Source organism: Lytechinus variegatus, chromosome 17 (assembly GCF_018143015.1).
Source record: "Lytechinus variegatus isolate NC3 chromosome 17, Lvar_3.0, whole genome shotgun sequence".
Taxonomy (NCBI): Eukaryota; Metazoa; Echinodermata; class Echinoidea; order Temnopleuroida; family Toxopneustidae; genus Lytechinus; species Lytechinus variegatus.
The window spans coordinates 13,665,823-13,691,533 of NC_054756.1; the positions used below are offsets into that span (position 1 = coordinate 13,665,823).

Sequence of the window (25,711 nt, forward strand, 5' to 3'; positions counted from 1 at the left end):
TAGCAACAATGCAAAGTTATAAATTAGAAATATCACGCCGGTTATTTTACTTCGTATAATCTGGCAATAAATATGACAAGATTATTTTTTCAAATAAGACAACTTTTTGACTAATCATTTTTTCCGTCTAATATACTCATGTGATAGATACAGAAAATAAAAGATCAAATCCAACTTACTTAAAATATTATGACAACGCAAGAATGCTACATAGACCTAATCGTGCTAATCAACTACTTAACCAAATTGTGTAATATATATTACCTCATTTATTTAAAAGAAATTATTAAACATGTTTCAAGAAACGACACCTATATACCGTATCGCACAGGTTTCCTTCTACATTTATATGTACCGCATGACACTTTCTTACTTGTGAAACCGACCCCAAACAGACCAAGCCATATTACGTTATTTCCAATGGCATACCATCAGTCGGTTCGGGATCAGTTTCTTTGGTGCAAATGTTCTAAGACCCATTACCGTGTTGCTCCGGGAAAGAGGGGGGGGGGGGGGGTGCATGTAATGTGCGCGTGTCGAAGGAGGGAAGGGGAACAATATTTTAACAAATCATAATTCTTTTTCTTTTCCTCATTTCTTTCTAAAAATAGCACACATGCAGTTCTAAGACCCATTACCGTGTTGCTCCGGGAAGGGGGGGGGGGGGATGGTGCATGTCATATTTCTGTGCGCGTGTCAGGAAGGGGGAACACTGTTTAAACAAATCACATTTCTTTTTCTTTTCCTAATTTCTTTCTAATAATAGCACACTATTGTTACAGGTGTCTGATACCCTCTAAACGAAATCTGTGTAAATACTTCTCTTGAGGTTCTTCCAACTTAATTATGCATGATTGTCTGATTTTCACAGTGCACGTTTCTCTAATATATTTTAATCTCGCCTGGGCCTACTCGATCTAAAAAAAAACACTGAATTATTATGAATGTAATTTTAAATTAAAACTCCACTTCAGAAGTAGAAATAAATTCTATATTCTTTGCGTGTTTTATATAAAAATAAAACACAATTAAAATAAACACATGCATAGGGCCTATGTGCTCTAGACTTGCAAATGGGTGCTAACAACAATTAGTGTTTCTCAAATGTACAATTTTCAAGATAGTATCCGATAATACAACCACAAAATAGCTCAATTGGGTTTCTTTCAATTGTTAATGAAACTTGTTTCATGAAATCTAACTTCCTACAAACATGGACCTATTACAAGTGTTTTACGCAATAAGGAAATAAATGACTCTCAATGTTTTCCTTCAAGATTCGTCGTAGATGGCGTAGTTGCTGCTGCGTCACGACGAAGTGATCAAAAAATCAATGTGGAAGATTTTGGATAGGCTCCCTTTAATGCAAACCTATTCATCTTGAAGAATTGACTCTGGAACGCACGATACTTTTCTTTCATTGGATGTTGTCTCGTAGAAGCCAGCGATGACGCTTGGCACCACCCTTTCCCATGCAGATGGAGTAGTGGCAATATGACTACTGATGACCCCCGATGACAGACTCTCTCGTCAGGGAAGTCACCTGTTGGTAATAGATGGTAACCACCTTCTCGACTTTCTTTGGATCACATGATCGCAAACTTCCTCCCTGACTCAGCAATATAATTTTTTTTCAATCAATGTATGACCCCCCTTTTAGCAATTCGCCGTGCATTCATCAGCAACAACTCCCCCCATAAAATAAGAATAATTGATTATCTATATCATAGAGTGCATTATGACCATTACAAGTGTACATTATGATTCGAATTTGATGGCAAACCGAAACAGGTTAACTATCATTCGTTTCAAAAGCCTAGCGACTTAACTTAAGCTTGTCAACAAGAGAAGTCAGCATCCCCTTCTTTGAGTCATTAACTACTACTACAACTGGTTTATCGGGTCCAGAACCCTTAGACCCTTTCCCATCATTTGGCTTGACCTTTCCCTTACTTCCAGTCTTTCCTTTCTCATTTTCCTTCACAGTTCCTTTGCCAGGTGACGCCTTAATGATGGAGAGACTTGGGTACAGTCCCGCAGGAGTCTTGGCTGGCTGGGCGTAGCTCCCGTAGTGGTTGGTCTTCAACACATGACTTGCTGGACGAGGTTGGACAGGACGCCAACGTTGAGGGCGTCGTAAGGACTTGTCCCTGCCATAGTAGGATAAGATTGTAAAGGCGTGGTCTTATTCAGATCTCATTCTGTATGCTACAGTCATAACGGCGAAAGCTACTCCAGACCAACAAAATCTCTTGTTTCCAATGACATCATGGGTCGGTTTGAAGTTGGCTTTCGTTGACTGACTGCAGCATAAATCATAGGTGTAGGATCGAGATCTGTATACATAACATCTGAATGCTAAAGAGCTAATCTTTAAAGGTCCCTAATAACGCTCGACCTCACCGAGTGAGACGAGGGACCAGTCACTTTGGAGTGCTATATAGTTTAAGTAGGGTGAGGATGGTGGGGAAGAAAATGATTGGTGATCCGTTTGTTATCCAGTTCGCAAATTACGCATTTACTCGTTTAATCTTACTGAAGACGCTCTAAGTAGTATTTTAGAAGAAATGTCCATCGAGACTCGATTCCCAATCATAATGCGATATCAGAGGCGTCGATCCGGGGGGGGGGCTGGCGAGCGCCCCACCAATGAAAATATTGGGGGGGGGGGCAAACTTATCGTTTTGCCCCATTCCCCAATAAATCCGGATGTGCAAAATTAAAATAAGATTGGAATGTTCAGCAAGCTAGATTGAGATACACAACTCGTTCTTTATTTTAAATCGTGCTCAAAATGTCCGCTTTTCAGATTGGAATATAAAAAATTTCAGCGCGCGCTTGGCGCTCGCATCATTTCTGTAGCAAAACCCATACTTTCACGATTAATATGTGAATAGAATGTCCCGTTTTCAATCCTAAACCTCAAAAAAACTCCCGCTTCGATTTTCAATAATCTTTTGTTGGATATATATCTTGTTCTTTATTAAAAACGTCCATTAAACTGTCTTTTTTTTCAGATCGAACTATCAAAATTTTCAGCTCGCACTTCGCACTCGCATTAATTTGTTGGTGAGATACGTGTCTTTATCTCAATATATATATATATATATATATATATATATATATATATATATATATATATATATATATAAATATATATGTGTGTGTGTGTGTGTATAAATATATACATGCCTGTGTGTATGGGTATTTTGTTGATTCATGATTTTGCCCCACCCCCCATTTGAAAAATAGATCGACGCCCCTGTGCGATAGACCCTCACCTTACATTCCAATTTCACCTCTACATTCATAATTGTTATTAAAAAAGGCGTACAAACATAATCGACAAGTTCATGTTTGATATTAAAGTAAGACTAGGACCACTGTTTCACCAGTCAAATTGAATTTCGGTTCTCAGTGTTTTATATCTTGAAACATCCCCAAACACTATAGGTTCAAATGCGATCATGTCCTTTTTTTCTACGAAATATAAAGCAGCTTTTTGGGAAAGTTATTATTCTTGTAACGAAATACAGTAATAATTGAATTGCGTAGCATGCTATATCCAAAGAAACTTTAGATGCTACATCCTGGCCCTATGAATCTTCATTATAACATCTTTGACAAAACATCCTGAAAGTATCAATTCTTCATCTTCTTGAAATAATGATTATTATCATTTCTCTTGGATACTACTTGAAATAATCAGTTTCATATTAAACTGAAATGGTGTTAGTTCCTGGATAAGATATACCGCAACAAGGAAATAATAAATATATTAATTCTTTCTTCGAATTGTATAGGTCATAAGTACTTTTTGTTCTTGTGAACCCTTAAAGATACCAGATATCGTAATTATTTTATTTATTTTTTTTTTAAATCAGATGTGAATGGAACATTTCATTGGAATATCTTTTTTCACAAAAAGTAAACGAATGTATTAATGCTATTTAACAAGAGCAGGAATATCTAAGTATAGGCAGAAAGATGGAGAGCGAAAGAGATAGCGAGGCCAGTGGGAGGGGGGGGGGGGGGGGAGGGTGGGGGTGACCTTTAGGATGCCTTGTTTTATGTAATATCGCGATGAATTCGTTCTTTAATAGCCCTATCGAATCATTGTATCACCCTGGATCTTTCCTAGTGTTTTACGCCATTGGAACCTGCTCCCTGCCAGTGTAACATCTGCTCCTTCTCTGGAACAGTTTAAGAGGCAGCTGGACGGGATAACGCTGCGCCAGGCTTAGATGGAAAAGGAGTTAGTTTTTACTTGCACAAGGAGCACTTTTACCTAATATGTACATACACCTTTAACCTCATAAGCATATTACTGAGGTTTGGCAATGCAGCATGGCACACTAGTTTTTCAGCACTGCATAAAGTACGAAAATACTCTACCTAGAGGTCTGTACTACATCCGGAAGAAGAAGATGTAGACAAAATTTTTCATGAAATCAAAATAATGTTAAACTTTCTTTCAGTCTGTTTCCCCGGGGGTAAAAATGAAAAAAGTTAATGAAAAAGTCATAGTTTTTCAAAATCTTGTATATTACTTATGACCCCCTCCATGTTGGTAATTTGATTCCTTCAATTTAGTGTAAAAGGGGTAAAGAACCCGGCAAATAATAATTGTCTCCACAATCTGTTAGTCAAGGGTTTTTTAACAAGGCTACGAGGAAAAAAAATAAAGGCTTCAAGTTTCAATATATTCATGTCCTCCAAACTATAAAAGAAAAAAAAAATCAGCATTTCTGACATTTTACAAAATGGACATTTCTGGTTGAGTAATTGATAAAACAATAAAAAAGAATAAATGGAGGTTACCTACATCTTTTTCATTAAAATAAGAGTGCATTATAGCAAATATAAAAAAAGTGCCAGAAAACATTCAATCAACATAAAGTTATCATGATCACGACAATCGGCTGTTCACAATCTGGAATATATTTTCAAAAGAAAATGTGACGTATAATAATCTAATTAAGGTATATAAAGAAAACAAAAATATATATTTTTATGCATTGAAACTTCAGAATGAATGGCACAGTGTTATCATAGTGATCATTGTGATACACGAGGTTTCGTTCTTACTTCTGTACTTGTAGTTAGATTAGTTTTGGTCAGTGATCCCGGGTATCGTTCTTTACTTGCCTGTCTTATCGGAGTTTTTGTTACATGATGCTTCGTATTTCCCCCCTGTAACTGCCTGGCCTGCAATAAAATTGTCTGTTGCATGATGCTTTGTTATTACCTGTCACTGCCTGACCAATCAGATTATTTGTTACATGATGATTGATAGTGTTTACCTACCTGTAAACTTTCACCTTATTGACCAGGAAAGTGGACACCAGGAGGAAGATGACCAACAGAATACTCAGGCCTCCTAGCATACCTACAACGTGATGAGAGGTTAATTGTCATGTGACTATGATACAAGCTACCGAAATCCTGCCTGGCAGGGGTATACTACACGAAAAGACTATTATATAACGACATGCTTTCTAAACGAATCGTACTTTGATTTGAACATGACAGCTCAAAGAAGTAAAATCATTTCATTTGAATTTCCGCAAAATGCTAGGAACACTAACATCAGAAATGTACGTGGCTGCCATTTAGCCTCTTGCTCGGAGAAAAGGTGACAGCCAATGCTGACGTCATTACGATTTGTAACAGACTGGAATTTCATAATGCTAATTATTATTTCTTCGAAAATCGGATTGCATAATGTATATTATTATTTCTTTGAAAATGGGGTTTCAAAGATATTAATGCATATTGGTCATCCTGATAATTATAACAACAACAGATACACTAACGCATGTGCTGACTATACTTATTGCACCTTTTCACAAAATATAAATACTGAACAATGCTGAATTATCAGCATTGAATTTTGACATGTCCTTTTTGTTTCATGAATGAAGACCACCAATTATAAAGAGCTAAACAATTACAAGATGCCTACTTCTTGTGTTTCGGTATTTGCTGAAAAAATTACTCTTTTGCAGTTGGAAGAGATTTTCATTACCGTATGTCAAAGTTGTTTTGAGGGGTATTTCTGATGTGTCACTCTTTAATTCCAGCGGTTCTGTGATGGGAAGAATAATAGGATTAAGTATACGTTATTAAAAATTAAGATAGAGAGATATGCATTCGGGAAAGATCAGGTACATATCGGTATTCCTTAGAGAATTAAAACAAAGATTCTGGAGTCTTTCAGCACCAAAGCCAGTGGCTCGTTGCTGAAAGAATTGTAATCGAACGCTACTCTCTGAAATTCATAGTAAACTTGATTTTCAACCAACCAAAATCGCGCATTCTGTACTTGCGCGGTGTTGTCAAAGTTTTGTTTGAGTGTTTTTGCAAGGGGCCCAGATCTTTTACCCTTCCTGAGCAGGACAGGGACCTTAGAAGAAGAGAAATATCACTCTACAGATAAATGTTTGATGACTTTAAGATGGTTAGATCATTTTACATTGATTCTAACGAGGTAGCTACCCTCTTTGCTCTACTTTGACAAAGAGAAGCAATATTTTCAAGTCAATTTCAATTCATTTTATTTATTCAACCATTATCAGGTACAAACAATAACAGAAATACATACCAATGTAGATAATTATACAAATACTAAATATAACAATAGAATGATGGTTTGACCCCGGAGAAAGCAGAGCTTATAAGAAGGGGCCACCTTTTACCCCCTTGAAAAAGTCATCAATGTGTTTATATTTAAAAAATATGTCTTCCAAACCAAATTTATTTAAAAAAAAAGAAAAAAAATCCAGATCCTGCTGGCTCACTATAGTTCTATTAAAGGCCACATTATTACACTAAACACAAGCAATGTAGCATAATGGGAGATTCTTTTGAAAAGATCTTCCTTACCCCTTCCGATGCAGGTGACCCCGACATCCTCCGAATGGGTGCAGTCATGCACCCCTAGAACGTTCCTCATGCACTCCCCGAGGTTGGATTCTGTACCCTTACAGTCCACCTCATCCAACGCGATGCCACCGGAACCTTGCCCGAAAGCACCGCAGCAGGAGACATTGGTTGCCCTCTGATAGCCTAGCATTCTGCAGACAACGTTGGCATCGTTCAGGTCGAAGTGGTCGTCGCATACCGTTCCCCAAGAGCTCTGGTACTTCACCTCAACGCGGCCCTCGTTACGAGATTGCGATCCAACCAAACGAACCTGGAGAGCATCTAAGATATTATTAGAGAGAACAATATCAACATGATGCAATGATCATTGAAAGAAAAGATACCAAATCATAGCAAACACAAAGTTCGCTTTTACCATGTCCAGGGGCCCGTTGCAGAAAGAGTTGCGTTTAAACGCAAGCCAGAAAATCAACTGAAAGTCCCAAATGCGCGCTGTTGATTGGTTGAAAATAAAGTTGCGAATGATTTTTAGAGTTCAAATTGATTGCAACTCTTTCTGCAACGGGCCCCGGATGATAACACACAGGGGCGGCGTGCGAAGTAGCAAGCAGGTCAATTGCCCCAACCAATGGAGCGTTGTGGCCCAGTGGATTAGTCTTCGGACTTTGAAACAGAGGGTCGTGGGTTCGAATCCCAGCCATGGCGCAATTTCCTTCAGCAAGAAATTTATCCACATTGTGCTGCACTCGACCCAGGTGAGGTGAATGGGTACCCGGTATGAAGAAATTCCTCGAATGCCCGAGCGGCCGATCAAGGTAGCCGTGCTAAAGCCGGGGTAATAATAGCACGGCCCGCTGGGAGAACAGTTTTCGGAACTGAAGTGGCTACCCTGGGTAAATATGCCGTTATTATTATTATCATTATTATCCTTTGGTTTTCAAGTTGTTAAAAAAAAGTAAAAGGAGGAAGAAAGATTAATGATGAATCTCAAAGTAAGACGGATGTGTTGTGTATATAGCCCAATATCATCTCTTATTAACTAAATGAGATCAACTGGCATTTTAGTTGAATTTCTTCCCCCTTATAAAATAACACAACATGTTAACATGACTTCACATCTTCAGTAGATATGAGGCATGCTACATCAATCAAACAGTTTTGAAATCAATAGGCCTATATTGAATTTGAACTTTGTCTTATTGTATCATGACTCCAATATCAATTGATATCACTCAGTAGACTTCTAAGCGTATGAATATATTTGGTAAAAACAGCAACACTGTGATACCTCATAAGGATAGGACGTTAAACATGTTAAATGGAGGCCCCGTATAGAGGACTGGAGAGTCACCACCATTAAACGTTAAAAGAACCCACTACACTATTCGTAAAAGAGTAGGGGAAACCCCGAAGAAGTGGTCTACCTGCTATCCCCTAATCAGTAATATTTGGAGGAGAGACCTGCGGGTCACAGTGATTCGGTTTGCTTTTCGTCTTCCAGGCACAGGTGACGCCAAAACAAAAATAATGATGAATACTAATCTCGATTTTAAATAAGAATAATAGGTGCATAGGAGTGTTGCTTTCCTGATTAAAATAACCTACTACGCAAGCCACTGTTCTTTTTAGTATATGAGTCTATCAAGCTGTACTCAATCTTTTTCTGTCAATAGTTACGCGTTTTTAGTGTCTATACCGCATCTGACATTAAAATTAAGGTGGATCTTTATGGCCTTCCAGTAATACAAGGAAAAGGAGGGAAGCAGTGGCGTATCTAGGAATCTTTGGGACCGGGGCAATCAAGCGCTGAAGCCACATCCCTTCAAATAACCACCGGGCCAGCGTCGAAGCCACCCCTCCCAATAAACGGCAAGGCAAGCGCTGAAGACATGTTCCTTACAACTTTTGACGGCTACAATTTCTTAAGCCCTTCATACGATCAAGTTTCATGAATTTGTGTTTTAATTTTAATATTCACCCCCACTTTTGCGCTCCAAGAAGTGGCACCACGCGCCACGTTTCCCCCTTGCCCCCATAGTTCCCAGTGGATTTTTGAGAGTTTGTGTGTGTGTGAGAGGGGATGGGAGCGCGTGGCGTGCGTGTGTGTGTGTGTGAGTACGTTGCATTATTCTTCTACTACAGTCCACAACAAATGCTTACTCGGTCTTAAGCAGGTAACCCCTATATCCATCGTGTGGTCACATTCCGTGATGCCCAGTGGGTAAGCTTGGCGGCAGTCCATAAGGGTTGATTCTTTTCCTGAGCATCTAGGTTGTCTGAGGAGAACACTGCCGCTTCCTGGACCGTATGCAGAGTGATAAGCAGTGTCTAAGACATCTGGGTATCCCAGCATCCTACATACAACCCTAGAATCAGCCGAGGTCCAGTTGAGATGGCAAGCTGTACCCCATGCTCCGAAGTAGAAGAGTTCTACTCGTCCCTGCGCTTCATCTGGCCCACCTACCAAACGGACCCTGAAATCACCTGCAAGGGACAAAGACAACACGAACGACTTTATTCAGAGTATCCAACAAGACGGATGGTGAACAACAAGCCAATGCCTCACTTCCTTTCAGCATCAATAGGATCAAGTTTGTCTTCAGGCGTCCACTGTTTTTTCCTCTTTTCTAGTAATGCGTAAGAAACTTATGACAACAATAAACAAACAGTTCATTTGGAGAAAACTGCAAAAAAAAATTGCAGTACATCGTTTATTATCTTCTTATAAATCAACATGTTTACATTTCTTATTTTGATCTCTTTTAGGGGTGGATAATGAAACACAAATACATTGATCTTACTTTTCCCATCGCAGACGACCCCCGCGTCTTCTTCGTGATCACAGCTTACTTGACGGAATCCTCTGTGCTGACAACGACCGATGTGCGTCTCATCACCTCCACACTGAACTTGATCCAAAAGAACTCCTCCTGTAGGAACATCACCCCGTCCAGGAAAAGGATTGGCAGAGAGGGCTTCGGAGGCACTTCGATATCCGAGCATATGGCAAACGACCATGGCGTCGTTGATGTCCCATCTGTCATCACATATCGACCCCCAGGATCCTTCATGATAGAGCTGAACGCGACCTTCGTTAGGACTTGAAGAACCTACCAGGCGGACAGGTACTGAATGGAAGAATAGCCAAGATTGAAACAAACAAGCAAAAGTGACATTGAATAAACTTAGTAGAGGTTAGCATACTTCCCCTATCATATCAAATAACTCCCCACGATTTTAATGAAATTTACCCTAAATGAAATAGTCTACCCTACCATGGTTCCGTTGGATGAATATGTTTCGTACTTTGGGACCTCAGCAAACTGAAATGGGCCCTTTGACGCGAATGCATTCTGCATGGATTTGATACATTTCTATATTGGAAACCATTCTTATGGCTGATTCCACAGTAAATATACATCACTGTCACTGACCCAGCGACAGTTCTTGCTCGCAAGAGTCTCTCAAGAACGAGAAGCTCATTGGTGACTCTATAGTAATGGGTGTTCCACAATAATTTCACACCGACTTTATAATGTAAACCCATACCATTGTCTATTCCTGATCCACATTGAGGACCCACTGAATCACAATACAACATAATGAAGTATGTGTTATATTCTTTGTGATCTATTATTCCCCTTTTCCGATTATCCATGTAGCTACATGCTTACGGTATAAACCCCAGGCTTCCGAGCTCTGTGAGACTCATCTCAACCTTCCAGAGAGATTCGCACTATCAAATCCGTCTAACCAAATAAAATAAATTGATTTCTTTTCAAATGACGACATTTGCAACCCTTTATTATTACGGCCATGCTTCATGCTTACGTACATCTCTCTTCGAATGTTACTTTGTTCAGCAATCCCAATCATCACTTACGTTCAACACATGTGACTCCTATATCTTCATTGTGACCGCAGTTGTGTCCGTCCGTCTTTCGACGGCATTCCTGAATGTTCCTCTCTGTACCCTTGCATTGTAGATCATCCACCACGATGGCCCCGCTGCCTGGCCCAAACTCTATAGAGAGCGACTCTGCATGTGAGAATCCTAGCATCTTACACACGACGTGGGCGTCATTCTTATCGAACTGGTCATCGCAAACGGTTCCCCATTCGCCGTTATAGAGCACTTCCACACGACCCTCTCTTTCGCTGCCACCACCTCTTAAACGAGCTGACACTGTAGTGATAGATAATTATGACCGAATCCTTTGAGACCACAAAATTCTGTTCAACTAAGTCAAAATTCAACTTGAAAGGGATAACGCATTCACATGTATTGCGAGATTTAGTATTAGTATACTAACCTCGCACCATGAACCCGCGTTTGGCAGTGGATTTCTAACTAGTGGGTCGCACGTGCTGCGATTTCACTTCTGCAGCCTGTTGCATAAAACTTTTTACCTGAGGAAACTCCGGTAAAAACTGAAAACTAAGGTTAGTCTGATTTCTGCCATTGACTTTAACACAGGGCAAAAACTCAGGTAAAAAATACCTGAGTTTTCTCAGGTAAAAAGTTTTATGCAACATGCCCCAGTGTCTACAGCACACGACTTCTATGACTTGATTTTTCTGTGCGCGGCGGCACGTAATGAACCCTTCAGTGCCCCACAGACAGGATGGTAATAACAGTTTTATTTCAAGTGACCAAGTATACTTAACAAATGACAATGATAAAGAGAATATATATTGAAGGACAAACCCTGAAACTGACTGATAAAATCTAAAGTCAAGGCATTTTATTAAGTTATGAGATAAACATAAAACAGAAAAATCACTTCAGCAAACAGAGGGTTGGACTTTACCGAAATGTATAAGTAACGCATTCTGAGCCCCGTTACACAAAGGTTAGCTATGAATCGCTAGATGAAATAGCCTTTAGATCTCTGTTGCTCGCACATTTTGCTAAGTAGACTGACTAGGAACCAAACATAATTGCTTTTTAAAATCAACGATTAATCGCTAACCTTTGTGGCAGGGTCCTGGGCTTCACCTCATGCGATTCTTTGACTTATTGAAGGTAGACGTAAGCAGACTCTACTGTCTTGCAGCGACAAACTTGCAATAGGGACTATCAACAATACGTCCAAACTCAAGGTATATAAGCTAAGTTGAAGTGGGTGGCTATGTAGATGCCACAATTAACTTGAATTGATGATTCATAATAATTATGTCTGTAACGTATGTCACGCCGGGGTAATAATATCCAAGTCCTTTGGAAGCGGAAACGTTATTCATAATGTGTTATGCACTATACCAGAACTACTATTACTATCATCATCATTATTATTATCATAATTATTATTATAATTATTATTATTGTCATCATCATCATCATCACAGAGACAGAATTATCAAGCTCTCTTTTTATGGCCCTTTGGGTGCATATAACATTATCCGGACAATATGACTGATTTACTTTATGAGAAAGCATTAAAAACAATTAAATAAATTGGTCTTTTTCCAGGGTATAATCATAGCCGCCTCCCCCTTGGTGGATTTTGACAAGAGATGTTCGTTTTTTTCGATATCATACAATTTTGTCATTTATTTCCGTCTTATGATCACCAGGTTCCCTGACAGGGGAATTGTCTATATTTCTGTGAGAAATTTGGTGATTTAGTAAAATATAGGCATACATAGTCACACCCATTTTGTCTGACAAAGTTAATTCCATAAATCACCCAATATTATGGCATTGAAGATAGGGGAAAAGCGGGGTGTCTGGAAAAGAAGTCTTTAAAATGATTAATGATTATACATGTAGTTGTCATGGTTATCCTTAAATGCATTATGTACAGTTTGGAAGTACTAACAAATTATTGGGTTATCCAAACACGTGTTAAACAATATTGAAATAAATAATATTAAAAAAATGATTAAAAGCAAAAAAGAGCTCACCAATCCCTTCGCACACAACACCCGCATCTTCATGATGTCCGCAATTATGTGCTTTGTAACCGTCCCGATGGTACTGGCAAAATGCGATGTTTGGTTCTGACCCGGTGCAGAGCACATCATCCAGGATGATATCACCAGTCCCTTGGCCGAATGCTGCACTCTGGTTATAAGCCGAAGCTCTTGCGTATCCTAATGATCGGCACACCACATGGGCATCATCGATGTCCCAGTCGTCATCACAAACGGTACCCCACCCGCCATCATAGAAGACTTCGACTCGACCCTCGTGTGGTCTACTTCCACCAACCAGGCGGGTAGGTAAGGGATCTGAAAAAACCCGAAACAATCAATACGAAATATAAGATCAAAGAAAAATTAATGGGCAGTCGCAAGAAAATATTTGCAATTAATTCACATGCGGGCGCGTCGTGGTCTAGTGGTTCTGACTCTCGCCTTTCAAACAGAGGGTCATGGGTTCGAATCCTAGCCATGGCGTGTTTTCCTTTAGCAAAAAATTAATAATAATAATAATAACATTTGTAGGGCGCTTTATACTAGTGTTTCAAAGCGCACAGGTTGGCAGATTATAATAATATACAGTCAATCGGTCAAAAAAAATTATGAGAAAAGGTGAGCTTTCAGTGATGATTTGAAAATTTCTACGGAGGGAGCATTTTGGATATGAATTTGGAGTTTATTCCAGAGGGTGGGAGCAATTACAGAAAATGCACAATCCCCATATCGGGTCTTAGTGCGAGGGCCATGAATTAAATTATTGGAATATGATGATCGTAAGGATCTGACAGAAGAGGAAGAACGAAGGGAAATAAGGTCTTGGAGATATTTGGGTGACATAATGGGTAACTTTGATTACACACATTGATCCACACTGTGCAGCACTCGACCCAGGTGAGGTGAACTGGTACCCGGGGTAATAAAAGCAGCACTTTGTATCCTCAGGCAAAAAGTGATTTATAAATTTATATTATTATTATTATTACAAATTGAAAATTTCAGTTGCGAATATACAAGTAATCATCAATTTCGAAAAAATATCAATATATTCTTGTCGATGCAGGACGCAAACAAGTGATCAATAGCATTGGCGGCGGAAGCCCCCCATTTTTTTTTTTTTTTGGGGGGGGGGATCTGTCCCCCCATCCCCCACCCCCGCTTCCGCCGCCTATGATCAATAGTAAAGTCGCGATTGATTGCAAGTCTTATGATTGAATTGGTGGAGCTGAAATTGACTTGCAAGTGATTGCAAATTTCTTGCAGCACTAAATCAAGAAAACAGTTTCCATAACACATTTGAACTCCTTGCCGTTCTCCATTCCACCCCCTCATATCAAATTTAAAAGTGAAATGTGATTTTATATACACGCGATGCCAAGAGACGTTGATCCGGGGTGGGGGCAGGGGGCAATGGACCCCTAATAAAAGTAATAAAAGAGGGCGGTAAGCATATCGATATGCCCCCAATAATTTTTATAACTTGTAAAATGTACAATATGCAATTGATATGTTACATTTAAAAAAAACATCGGAAAGCATTATAAAACCATTTAACTTGGTATAAAAATAATATTGTGCATACAATAAAACATCGAGTAAAAGAAACCAATATCGGGTCGAAAGTGAATTTGTTTGCGAAGTATCCCTCCATATTAGTTAAAGAGCATGCTTTAAGGGTAAATTTCAACCCAACATTGAGCAAAATTTACAAAATTTTGTTATATTTTTTACCCCAAAAAATGCATGTTCTCATTTTACCCAATATAGAGAAGCTTTTTTTAGAGTGTGTCAATTTTTGGCGTCCATAAATTCTGTATTTATGACTTTGGGATTTTTTAAACATTGTTTTCCACTTATGCCCCCCTCCTATTCAAAACATGGATCAACGCCCTGACCATCCCTATCTATAAGGCCCTACAACACGATATGTGGAAGTGCCCATAACTAGCAAGTGCAATACAATGAAATATTTTTTTTTTATTTCAGAAGATACATAAGAAGACATACAAAGGAGAAACATAAACTGGCAGATCTCTTAGCTTCATATTGACGAAATTATCCCTCTTTTACACGTTCACAAATAATATCTCCGCGGCAATCTCATCCTTCAAATAAATACTGATAATTCCTAATTAAGAAAATAAATATTATGTGACATTTAACACCAACCGAATTCCAAAATCATAACAAAGCTATAGCAATTATTAGCAAATGAAGAATAAAGATATACCTGCACCCTTGCAGACAACCCCGGCATCTTCTAGATGGGTACACGTATCTACGGAGTTCTCCTGAGAGCAATAAGCAAGGTTGAGTTCGGTACCAGCGCAACGGACATTGGATAGAGCTATCCTTCCTTCTCCATGTCCGAACGCGGACCGGTGGTTGAATGTCAAGGCCCGTGAGAAGCCTAGACTTCGACATACCACATCGGCATCGTTGACATCCCAGCCGTCATCGCAGACCGTACCCCATGCGCCATCGTAGAGGACTTCGACCCGCCCTTCATGAGGACCGCTCCCGCCCACAAGACGAGTTCGAAGAGGTTCTGAGATAAGATTATTAAAAATAACAATTATGATGATAATACTAGTAACAATAATAATAACAGACATTATCTAGAGTTTCTAGACAGTTCCATGTTGTTTTGTTTTGAACACCCTAATCCAATACTGATGTGCTATTTTCAATCGTATATTGAATATATCATACATGTATTTTAAACTTTAATTGCTCAAGTTTGATCAAATGTTCATGTAACTGTATGACAAATGCATGTTTTTATTGGAATGATTCAATAAATTGAACAACAACAATAATAACGTCAAATTTACCCAGGGTAGCCACAACATGTCAGAAAACAGTTCTTTTTTTTCTTTTTCAAAGAAAGTCTTTATTCAATATTTCTCCACAACGCATATAAACAAATGCAAAATGTATGTTCAATATCATACATATACACAATACATAATTTAAATAAGCTCGATGTGCCTCGATTCATCAAGATATACAATAAACTTATTTTGTTGCATGTGCATAGTTCGTTCTATCTCATGCTGATACTTTAATTTCTTTTGAAATGATGAGAATGATAAGTTTCCTTTTAAACATTTAGTTGAAAAGATATAATATTTGGCATATAAAATATCAAAAACAGTTCTACTACTGGGCCCTAGGTGAGAGTGGCAAATGCATTGATAAATCCCTTGCCAAAGAATGCGAGTAGGCCTAACGTGGTCGGACTCGAACCCAGGACCTCAAGGTTCAGAGTCCGTGCACTTATCCACTCTTCCACAACACCCAATGAAAGGATTAATTAAATGGACAATCATGGAAATCAATAATCGCAGGGATATATACCTTGTCTTAACGAACCTGTTACAGGGCAATATGTAGTGACGCTGGATAATACAGTAATATACAGTAGTATACAAAATACAAACATAAACAAGAGATATCAACATAATAACTTGGCTATAAAAGGGATTATTCTGAAAATAATGGCGTTGAACAAAAATAGTAAAAAAAAACATGAAAAGACTGGGTCCTTATCGACCCCATGAGAACCTGCAAACTCCAAAGTTAAAAAAAAAAACAGAGCGACAGCTGCTCCAATATTTCAGGAAAATGGATAATTCTGAAAATGATGGCATTCAACAAAAAGAATAAAAAAAAAACCTGGAAAACTTACCGACGCCAAAAGTATATGTAAACTCCAAAAAGAAAAGCAGAGCGATGATAGCTCCTTTATTTTCCATCTTAGACATGTCTGAACTAAGTATTGTTGCGACCATTGATATAATCGTGTGACCAATGCTGATATGAAAAACAGAATGACCACTCGTGTCAAGAATCATTTTTGTGAAGGAAATGCAATGTGTTTGTGAAAATATTGATTTACATTTTAGTAATACTAAACGCGGCACTAAGTGGGACATAAACGAGGAAATGGAAATTCAAGAGCGAATTTGAAATAAATCTTAATCACAATTGTCAAATCATACTCGAAAGATATCTTATGTAAAAGATGTAAAGAAATTAAGAGAAAAGGTCGGGTGCGGGAAAATTTTCATTGATTGACGTAAAAATACACAAATCTTCTCACTTCAAATGTTAAAATAAGGAATCATGTTAAAAAGAAAATCACATACCACATCATTTTGTGTTTATTTCCCATCATTATATTTGTTCTTAGATCAACGATAATTGCTCCTCTGCGAATTCCACACATTAATGAAGTGACCAACTTCAATCCTGGATTTACCATATCCTGAACTTAAAATGAAACCTTATTGCAACCCCAACCCTACATCTTAGACGAAATAAATCCCGGAACAATTGTCGCCAGAACAAATGTCGTGTCACCATTTAGGGTTACCCTATACTTCTTTGTTTGACAAAGTTTACAATTTTACAAATGGGCATTTCTTCTCTGCGTTGCCATGGTTTTCCGCAAATCCAAGATTAATTCACATATTCTTGGACTCAGAAAATACATATCACTATTTTTTCCCTTCAATTATACCGTGTTTACACATGGACTCGGCTCGGGTGTTGAATCCGCGAGCCGGGTTAAACACTGCGAAGAAGGGATCAGAGATCGCGTTTATACAGTACGTACATATAAAAAGGCGAGTTCAACACGGCTCGCGGATCTCGAACGGAAGAAGAATTATGACGTCTCAAATTAAACGCGGGAAATTCACCGCCGGAATCGAATCTTGTCCGTGCGAACAACAACAATGCCAAAAGTGAAAGCGCGTGCAGTGACCTGGTCAAGAGAGTTCGACACGGCTTTCTGTTTACACACGAAAAAATTGCCGAGTCTGACTCGGCTCGCGGGTTGAAACCTACGATTTTGGCGGATCCAAAAAGCCGTGTTCGACACGGCTCGCGGATCACACTGATCGCGTTTACACAGCATAAAATTGCCGTGTTGAGCACGGCTCGCGTGTCGAACCCCCGAGCCGTGTCACTGTGTAAACACGGTATCACTGACTTAATTTTAACATGATAAAGTAATATTTATGTCAACACGATACTCTGAACGGATTCAAAACACTTCACTCTGGATGCCAGAATTATGACCGTACGCAGAGGATGACGCGTAAGAATTTTTGAAGAAACTAGGAAGCGAGGGAGCGAAGTGACCGAGCATGTCATCACGGGGTGGGGAAGGTTAATAAAGTGAAATAGGAGATTCTGCACATTAAAAAAATGAAAATTTTCATTAAGTTTTCTATATTTATAGGGGAAGGGATATCTGCACCCCAAGGCGTATGGCCTTTGCCAGATTTTTACATACAATCAAGAAATTATAAGATTCGACTATAAATTACCATGGATACTCTTTGCTGTAATCTGATAATGTCCGAAAATAAGTAGGGACCTTTGCAAAAAATTGGTGCAGCAGATTTCCGAGACCATTAAACATTTTTTTACAAAACACTTGACCACCCAATTGAGACCTAAATAAACAACATGGTTTAAGTTTCCGCACCAATAAGGAAACGATTAGGATTTCTTTAAATAAACAAATAAAAGAAGGAAATATACTATCTTTTATTGAAGAAAATTATCTTGAGGCAGCTGATGTTTCAAGTACTCAAAATTCATAACATTTCTTCGACCATAACCGGTTTCGGTGTCACTAGTCTATACAGTGCGTATCAAAAAAAAGTTTACACTCAGAAAAAGTCCTGTAAAATTATACATTTGTAATATCCTGAGGATTTTTCCACATTTTCACATTGGTACAGATCCATTTAAGCAAATGACGCTATAACTGTCGAAAAATATTTCCGCTTGAGTGAGCACCACTTACTTTTGAAAAGTTAGTGAAAAATGATTTGCGCAGAACTTTGAAATAGTTATGCGAATAAAAGTAGACCTTAATCATGAAGAACACACCGAGGGCCATCGTGACGATATTTGCTTTACACTGAACTGTGATTTACATGAAATGGCTCAGGCTTGATTTTCATTTTTTTTAATCATTGTCAAGCTTGGGAAAAGTGTGGAGAAACAAGTATTAAATGAAAAATGAAATGTAAACCCACTTTAAATGATAAAAACTTTGTGAAAAAATGCTGGAGATGTCTGATATAAATTTTTGTTCAGATTCAGTTATGTCCTCAGATCCAGCTGGCACAAAAAGGGTAAAGGTTGTGCTTACTAAGTATTGAAATTCCAATTTGGGTGGCAAAACTGTTACAAAATGTTTGAATGTATCCGTTTAATTTCAATTGACTAAAAGTGCAAGGGAAATGTGTGAGAAATGTTTTGCAGGGTAAGTTTGATTTCACCCTTTCTCCTGGACACAGCGTGAAAACAAGCCTTTCTGCGCAAACAGATTTCTACGAGCTTTACAAAAATGGTCAGTGCTCACTCAAGTGTAACATTCTGTCAAAACTTTTACTTTCATTGGATAGATGAGACCCAAACCCAAGATTATATGTGAAAAAAATTACCCACATGTTGTATATTTTTTAATTCCCAGAGCTTTTTCAAAGTGTAAACTTTTTGTTGATAGGCACTGTATAGATGCAGGGGGGGGGGGGCTGAACCCCACATGTTCCACGATTAAGAATAGGACAAAAAAGGGGGAAATAAAAGTACATATACTGCTATAGCTTGTGACTTTTTAAAGTTTTTTTTCCTAATTAGGGATAAAGGCCACCAATTGGTCATGACAACGTACGTTTATCACGCAAATTTACCGTCTCCTCTCTTCAGCTTTATTCAATGATTATTCTTTGTTCTTTGCAACCCGACCTATAAAAAATACTGCCTAAACTCCACCCCGGACTCCACCCAACCTAGCACCCAACCATCTATCCTAAGACATTGATACTCTCTGCTACCATTGCCTGAACTCCCCCTAACCTATCACCCCACCACTGAACCTATATCACGTGATACCCCATCCAACCATTTCCTTAACTCCACCCAACCGAGCACAACCCAACTGAACCTTTCACCGTGATTGTGATACTCCAAAGCCTGGGGCCGATTGCACGAAAGGGTCTTTGCAAGGACCGTCTTTCGTGTCGCCCATCTTTTATGATGCGCCATGTGAAATGCATTTTAAACCAATCATCTGCAAAAATATTATATTCGTCCGTTAAAATAAACAGGATATTTGTTTATAAAATGATATAATATATTATGCAATTGTATAAAATTTGATTTAGAAGCAAGCTAACGAATCTTATTTTTTATCATAAATTTCGGAAACACCCCGCTTATAGCGTATCATAAAAGATGGGCGACACGAAAGACGGTCCTTGGAAAGACCCTTTCATGCAATCGGCCCCTGAACTCCACCACTTCCTCCGAACCTTTCACCACCCGACCTTAAGTCAACACAACCTCGCACCCCTATCATGGTGATACCCTAAACTACCATTGCCTAGCGCCCCTCCATTGTTCATGAAATCCTTTGTTTTGATTGGCTGAAAAGCACTGGTCCCTGACTGTTACTATGGCAACTGATTACTTTTCAGCATGGTCAGTGTTAACAATATTCATCATCGTTTTCAATACAAATGTTGACAATGCCCAGGTATTCGCTAATCCACCAGATTTTAAATATTTCATTAGAAGATTATTTTAACAGGTACAGAAGATCAGCACAAAAATATTTTCCATCGATGCCCTAAAAAAAAAAAAAAAAAAACGCACAAGGAATAATATTTCACATGCATAACACGCCATTAGAATTTCATGAAAATATACAAGAGATGAAACTTGTCGATATTCCATTCTGAAAAACATATACAAAATGTTATTGTAAGGGAATATGTAGCTGTTAACTAGAGATTTGATTTATCTTCAATGATAAAATGGAAATATGAAATACGGTAAATAGGGGGCGCTATTATTATACATGTCATGGCGTTTAAAAATAATTATATTCGTGTAAAAGTAATGAGTAGTCTAGGCTAGAAGAGGCATAATCTCGTTTTTTTCCATAACAATATGATTGTACTTAACATTGTACATAATACTGTTAGGCCATTTCTATTTATGCTCATTTCCATTTATGCTCTATATTATACTGTCTTTTTTCTGTTTTACGAAGTATGAATGCCCTATAAAATTGTACTTGATTTGTATTGCTTTATATTACTTTGTATTATGTTTTGAATGGAAGTGAAATAAAGAATTGAATTGAAAAAAAATGGTGGCCATTATGAATATGAAAATACATGATTTATCACATACATGAAAAAAGGTATGATAATTTCGTTAACAATCATGTTTCCATTCATTAATTCAATCTCTTATCACAATTGCTTGCATTTTAGTGCTTACTTTTGTGAAAATTAGTTTTCCCCATTGACAATAGAGTATACAGGGGTCCTTCGCGGCCACTTTAAATGAATATTTTGTTTTACTCCTGCAATACAGTTACATGAATTTTATAGCCTATGTGTGCGGGCAATGTTATGATTTTCATGGGTAATTTGCATATTTTGGGGGCCATATTTGATCTTGGCAATTTGCGGAAATTGCTCAAGGTTTCACGAGTGGCATCATTCAGATTCGTTATGAGAACCTTCGGGTTGACAAGAAACCATAAAAAAAATTCATTTTCCCCATATGAAATTTTAAAAAAAGAGATTAGGTCCATTTTCAATGGGGCCTAGCCTGGACGATTATATCTGGATTACAATTTTGTTTGGGTTTACTTTTTAACACATTTACTAATTTTTATACTTGTTTTTGTATAATGCGATTAGTGGGCCCTATTTATTAGTTAAAAAGCGCTATGGAAATATCATTGCTAATGTGACGTTATTGTAATAATAATACCAACATGCTTATACAGTGCGTATCAAAAAAGTTTACACTTTAACAAAATTCTGTAAAATTATACATTTGTAATATCCTGAAGATTTTTCCACATTTTAACATTGGTACAGATCCATTTAAGCAAATGACGATATAACTATCGAAAAACATTTCAGCTTGAGTGAGCACCACTTACTTTTGAAATGTTAGTGAAAAATAATTTGCGCAGAACTTTGAAATAGCTATGCGAATAAAAGTAAACCTTAATCATGAAGAACACGTAGAATTTAGCAAGTAAAATTGATTTGAAGATATCTTTGACCTCTTTTGACTCGTTTCCTTGCCCAATACACTTCGAAGAGTGAATTGCGCCCCGCCCACTCCCCCACACACCAAGGCCATCAAGACGATATTTGATTTACAATGAGCTGTGATTTACACAAAATGAATTAGGCTTGATTTTCTTTTTGTTAATCATTGTCAAGCTTGGGAAAAGAATGGATAAACAAGTATTAAATGAAAAATGAAATGTCAACCCACTTTGAATAATAAAAACTTAGTGAAAAGGTGCTGGAGATGTCTGGTGTAAACTTTTGTTCAGATTCAGTTGTGTCCTCAGATCCAGCTGGCACAAAAAAGGGTAAAGGTTGTGCTTACTAAGAGTTGAAATTTCAATTTGGATGGCAATTCGTTTAAAAATGCTTGAATGTATCTGTTTTATCTTAATTAACTATAAGTGCAAGGGAAATGTCGGAAAAATGTATCGCAGCGTAAGTTTGATTTTATTTGCCCTTTCCCCTTGACACTGCGTGAAAACGAGCATTTCTGCGCAGATTTCTGCGAGCCTTACAAAAATGGACAGTGCTCACTCAAGTGTAACATTCTGTCAAAACTTTTATTTTCATTGGATAGATGAGACACAAACACAAGATTATATGTGACAAAATTACCCACATGTTGTATATTTTTTAATTCCCAGAGCTTTTTCAAAGTGTAAACTTTTTTTGGATACGCACTGTATATCGCATATCACTGCCAAATGCGTCCCTAAGCACTCAATTGGATATCATTACCCTGGCTTTAGCCCCTGCAGCCTTTTACAGTGTGATGGCAGTTCAAGGAATAAATTCCTGCCTGGTACCTATTTACCTCACCTGGGTTGAGTGCAGCACAATGTGGATAAATTTCTCGCCGAAGGAAATTACGCCTTGGCATCAAATCAAACCCACAACCCTCTGTTTCAAAATCAGTAGACTAATCCACTGCGCAACACTGTAAAAACTGTGGTGTTAAAACTGACACCAATTGGTGTTAATAGAGGACCACACCCTGAGGTGTTAAAATAACACCATTGAGATTCAACATAACACCAAAGAGTGCAAATGTAACAATCATAGGTGTTGTAATAACACCTATAGGTGTAAAACTAACACTACCAATCTAACACCGGTGTAAAATAACACAGTTTTTGCTGTGCACAATGCTGCAAAACTGCGTCATTATTATTATCATGATTTTCCCCGCTCCGTTTCATCGTGATTTTCATAATGAATATCCAAGTCCTTTAGAAGCGCATAGGGTCGTTATATCATAATGTATTTATTGTCTTTTTTTCGTAAGTGTAATTTCATAGACATTAATAACATTTATTATGTCATTTTTGTTGTTGTGGGGAAAAATTGGGGACATTTACATGTTTTGTGATATCGTCAACATGCTGAAACAGTCTTTTCTTCTCTAGTAATCTCATTGTGCACAATGTTTATTCAGTCCCAGCATGCAGGTAGGTCTGTGCAAACAAATTGCGCCTCAAAATATGGAATATTCCCAATAACCAGGAAATAATCTCCTGAATTATTCAGTGTCTCAAAAATCGTTCTGAATAAGTCATGCCAAAATGAAGGAGCCTGAGAGATTTAGGATGATTACTTTGTTTCTTTTCATCCAATTGCTGGTGTCTGTGTACGCAGTTGGTGAGTTTTGATATCAAATCATCTTCATTTTCCTTTTTTAATAAAATAAGACCTGTTTTATCATGTCAATCAAGGATTTTCAACGAACAATGTTGATGGATCATTGGTCGTAACTCGTATGTGACAGTCCGAAATCTCGTCCAAAATACATGTTTTATCTTGATTTTGAATGATGTATTTTTTCCATAATAAGACCAAAAATAGTAGTAGGGGATATTGTATCCCCCTACTATTTTTTCTCCCCTGGGCTTTCCGCCCATGTTTCTTTACTTTGATAACTATTGTTCTTCGCTGTCTCATTGTTCAAGTTCAAACTAATTTCATTCACACTTTTTATTAAGGGATAAAGATCATAAACAAGAAAATTCACAACCTCAGCAACTAAAACAATCATGCAATCTTACAATATCATAATAAATCCCAAGAGAAATGTAATACATTTAAAAGAGTGATGGGGTGAGCTATAAAATAAATGAGAACTTATACTATAGTTTGTCTCTAATAATTGCTAATGATATTCAATATAGATGTACCATTCATGCTATCAGGTGTTCGGAACGACGTGAATAAAACAGAATAAATCATAAAGAAAGGGGATGGGGTAAACGAGCATTAACATTTTTTGAACACAAGATACAATTACATTTTTCTTTAAAATGCTTGGCTAGTTTTGAAATTTATGAGAACGGAACTTCATATTCATTCGACCAGAAAAAGAAGATGGCATTTTTTAATCAGAGATACAAATGTCGAAGCGCTTTGTAACCATAAGCGAGATTAATCAATTAGTCATTAGTTGAATCAATAAATCAGTCGATTACCAATCAATCAATCCAACAAATAATCAATCAATCAGTCAATCAATCAATCAATCAATCGATCAATCAAACAAATAATCAGTCAATTAATGAGTCAATCAATCAATCAATCAATCAATCAATCAATCAATCAATCAATCAATCAATCAATCAATCAATCAATCAATTACCAATCAAACAATCAAGCAATTAATAAATCAATCATCAATCGATAAATTTATAAATCAATCAGTCAGTAAATCAGTAACCTAGCTGACCATTCGATAATTCACTCAATCAATCTACCAATCGAAAACTCACTCACTCATTGAATCAATAATAAATCAACCAGCAAATCGCCGCTCCTACGCAAAATGATGTTTCTCAAGACACTTTTCAAAATTTACGCATGAAATGGCTGTAAATAATCATATCTAAATATTAATGAGTAAAAACAAAATCACGCATTTTGTCATGAATATTGAGTAGTTGGGCCGATAATGAACTCCCTCTCCCCCCCCCACTTTCTTTTTTTTCTTATGTCATTACATGACATTATAATTATGTCATACATGACTGGTACGATACTTCTTTCTTATAATGAATTTAGTTGCATCAATGAATTCAATTCAATGTTTTATTCAAGTACATCCAATGCATTAGATTGGTTACCATTCCTTTCTTTTTTAATTCTTGGGGGACAAAATTCGAATAAACATGATTTAAATATAATACAAAAGAACAAATAGAGATATAATACCGTCATTTCTCGTATTAAATATTCATGAAGACATAAAGATAGAACTGTTTTACCGTCATGTTATAATGCAAATATTTAAAATGTCATGACTTTTTTATTGTCCACCATCGCCTCTCTGCCCCCCATGTACCGCCAACCATGAGGGAAAAAAATGCATTTAGTTTAAATGGTTTATCACGAATTAAGTCCCTTTGTGACGCATTATGATCCATTTTCTCACGCTGATCTGCTGATGTGGTTCAATGATTCTGACCCGGAACTACGAGCTGAAGATATACTCAATCTAATCACGGTACGTGAATATGAAATATATGACAGGCCGTTCATGCCATAAACCGTCATTCATTCACTCATTCGAGCATGCTGAGTGGTGAATGATTTGTACGTATTTTACCATTAATCACGCTGGAGAGTGAGAGACTGAATAGTTTTATTCAACCAGAGAGTAACAATCGTATGGAAGCTTAAAAGTGCCACCGAGATGTTGAGATAATTATCTTGGGAAGTCGACATCTTGATAGCAAAAGAAAAGATGACGAGATCCTGGATCTCATCATGTCGACACCTTTAGAAGAGAT

At 37.6% G+C, this 25,711-nt stretch overlaps 1 protein-coding gene across 1 annotated transcript; it reads right to left on the reverse strand.

Annotated features, from left to right (window-relative positions):
- Nucleotides 1-1,251: 1,251 nt before the first annotated feature.
- Nucleotides 1,252-16,574, reverse strand: LOC121431248 (deleted in malignant brain tumors 1 protein-like). The gene is made up of 10 exons (XM_041628758.1): nt 16,499-16,574; nt 15,038-15,355; nt 12,793-13,119; nt 10,769-11,071; nt 9,687-10,013; nt 9,046-9,369; nt 6,886-7,206; nt 6,029-6,088; nt 5,308-5,389; nt 1,252-2,150 (listed from the first exon to the last, which is right to left on the reverse strand). Exons 1-10 carry the CDS (start codon nt 16,572-16,574, stop codon nt 1,817-1,819), a joined length of 2,472 nt encoding a protein of 823 aa, XP_041484692.1. The 3' UTR covers nt 1,252-1,816.
- Nucleotides 16,575-25,711: the final 9,137 nt, after the last annotated feature.

What these genes read in the sequence shown, in the direction of transcription:
- LOC121431248 (XM_041628758.1), bottom strand. Translation starts at nt 16,574, where the DNA reads ATGTCTAAGATGGAAAATAAAGGAGCTATCATCGCTCTGCTTTTCTTT. An exon ending in TACATATACTTTTGGCGTCG is followed by an intron (nt 15,356 to 16,498) that starts GTAAGTTTTCCA and finishes ATCTTATCTCAG; the next exon opens with AACCTCTTCGAACTCGTCTT. An exon ending in AATAAGGTGAAAGTTTACAG is followed by an intron (nt 2,151 to 5,307) that starts GTAGGTAAACAC and finishes CTACTATGGCAG; the next exon opens with GGACAAGTCCTTACGACGCC.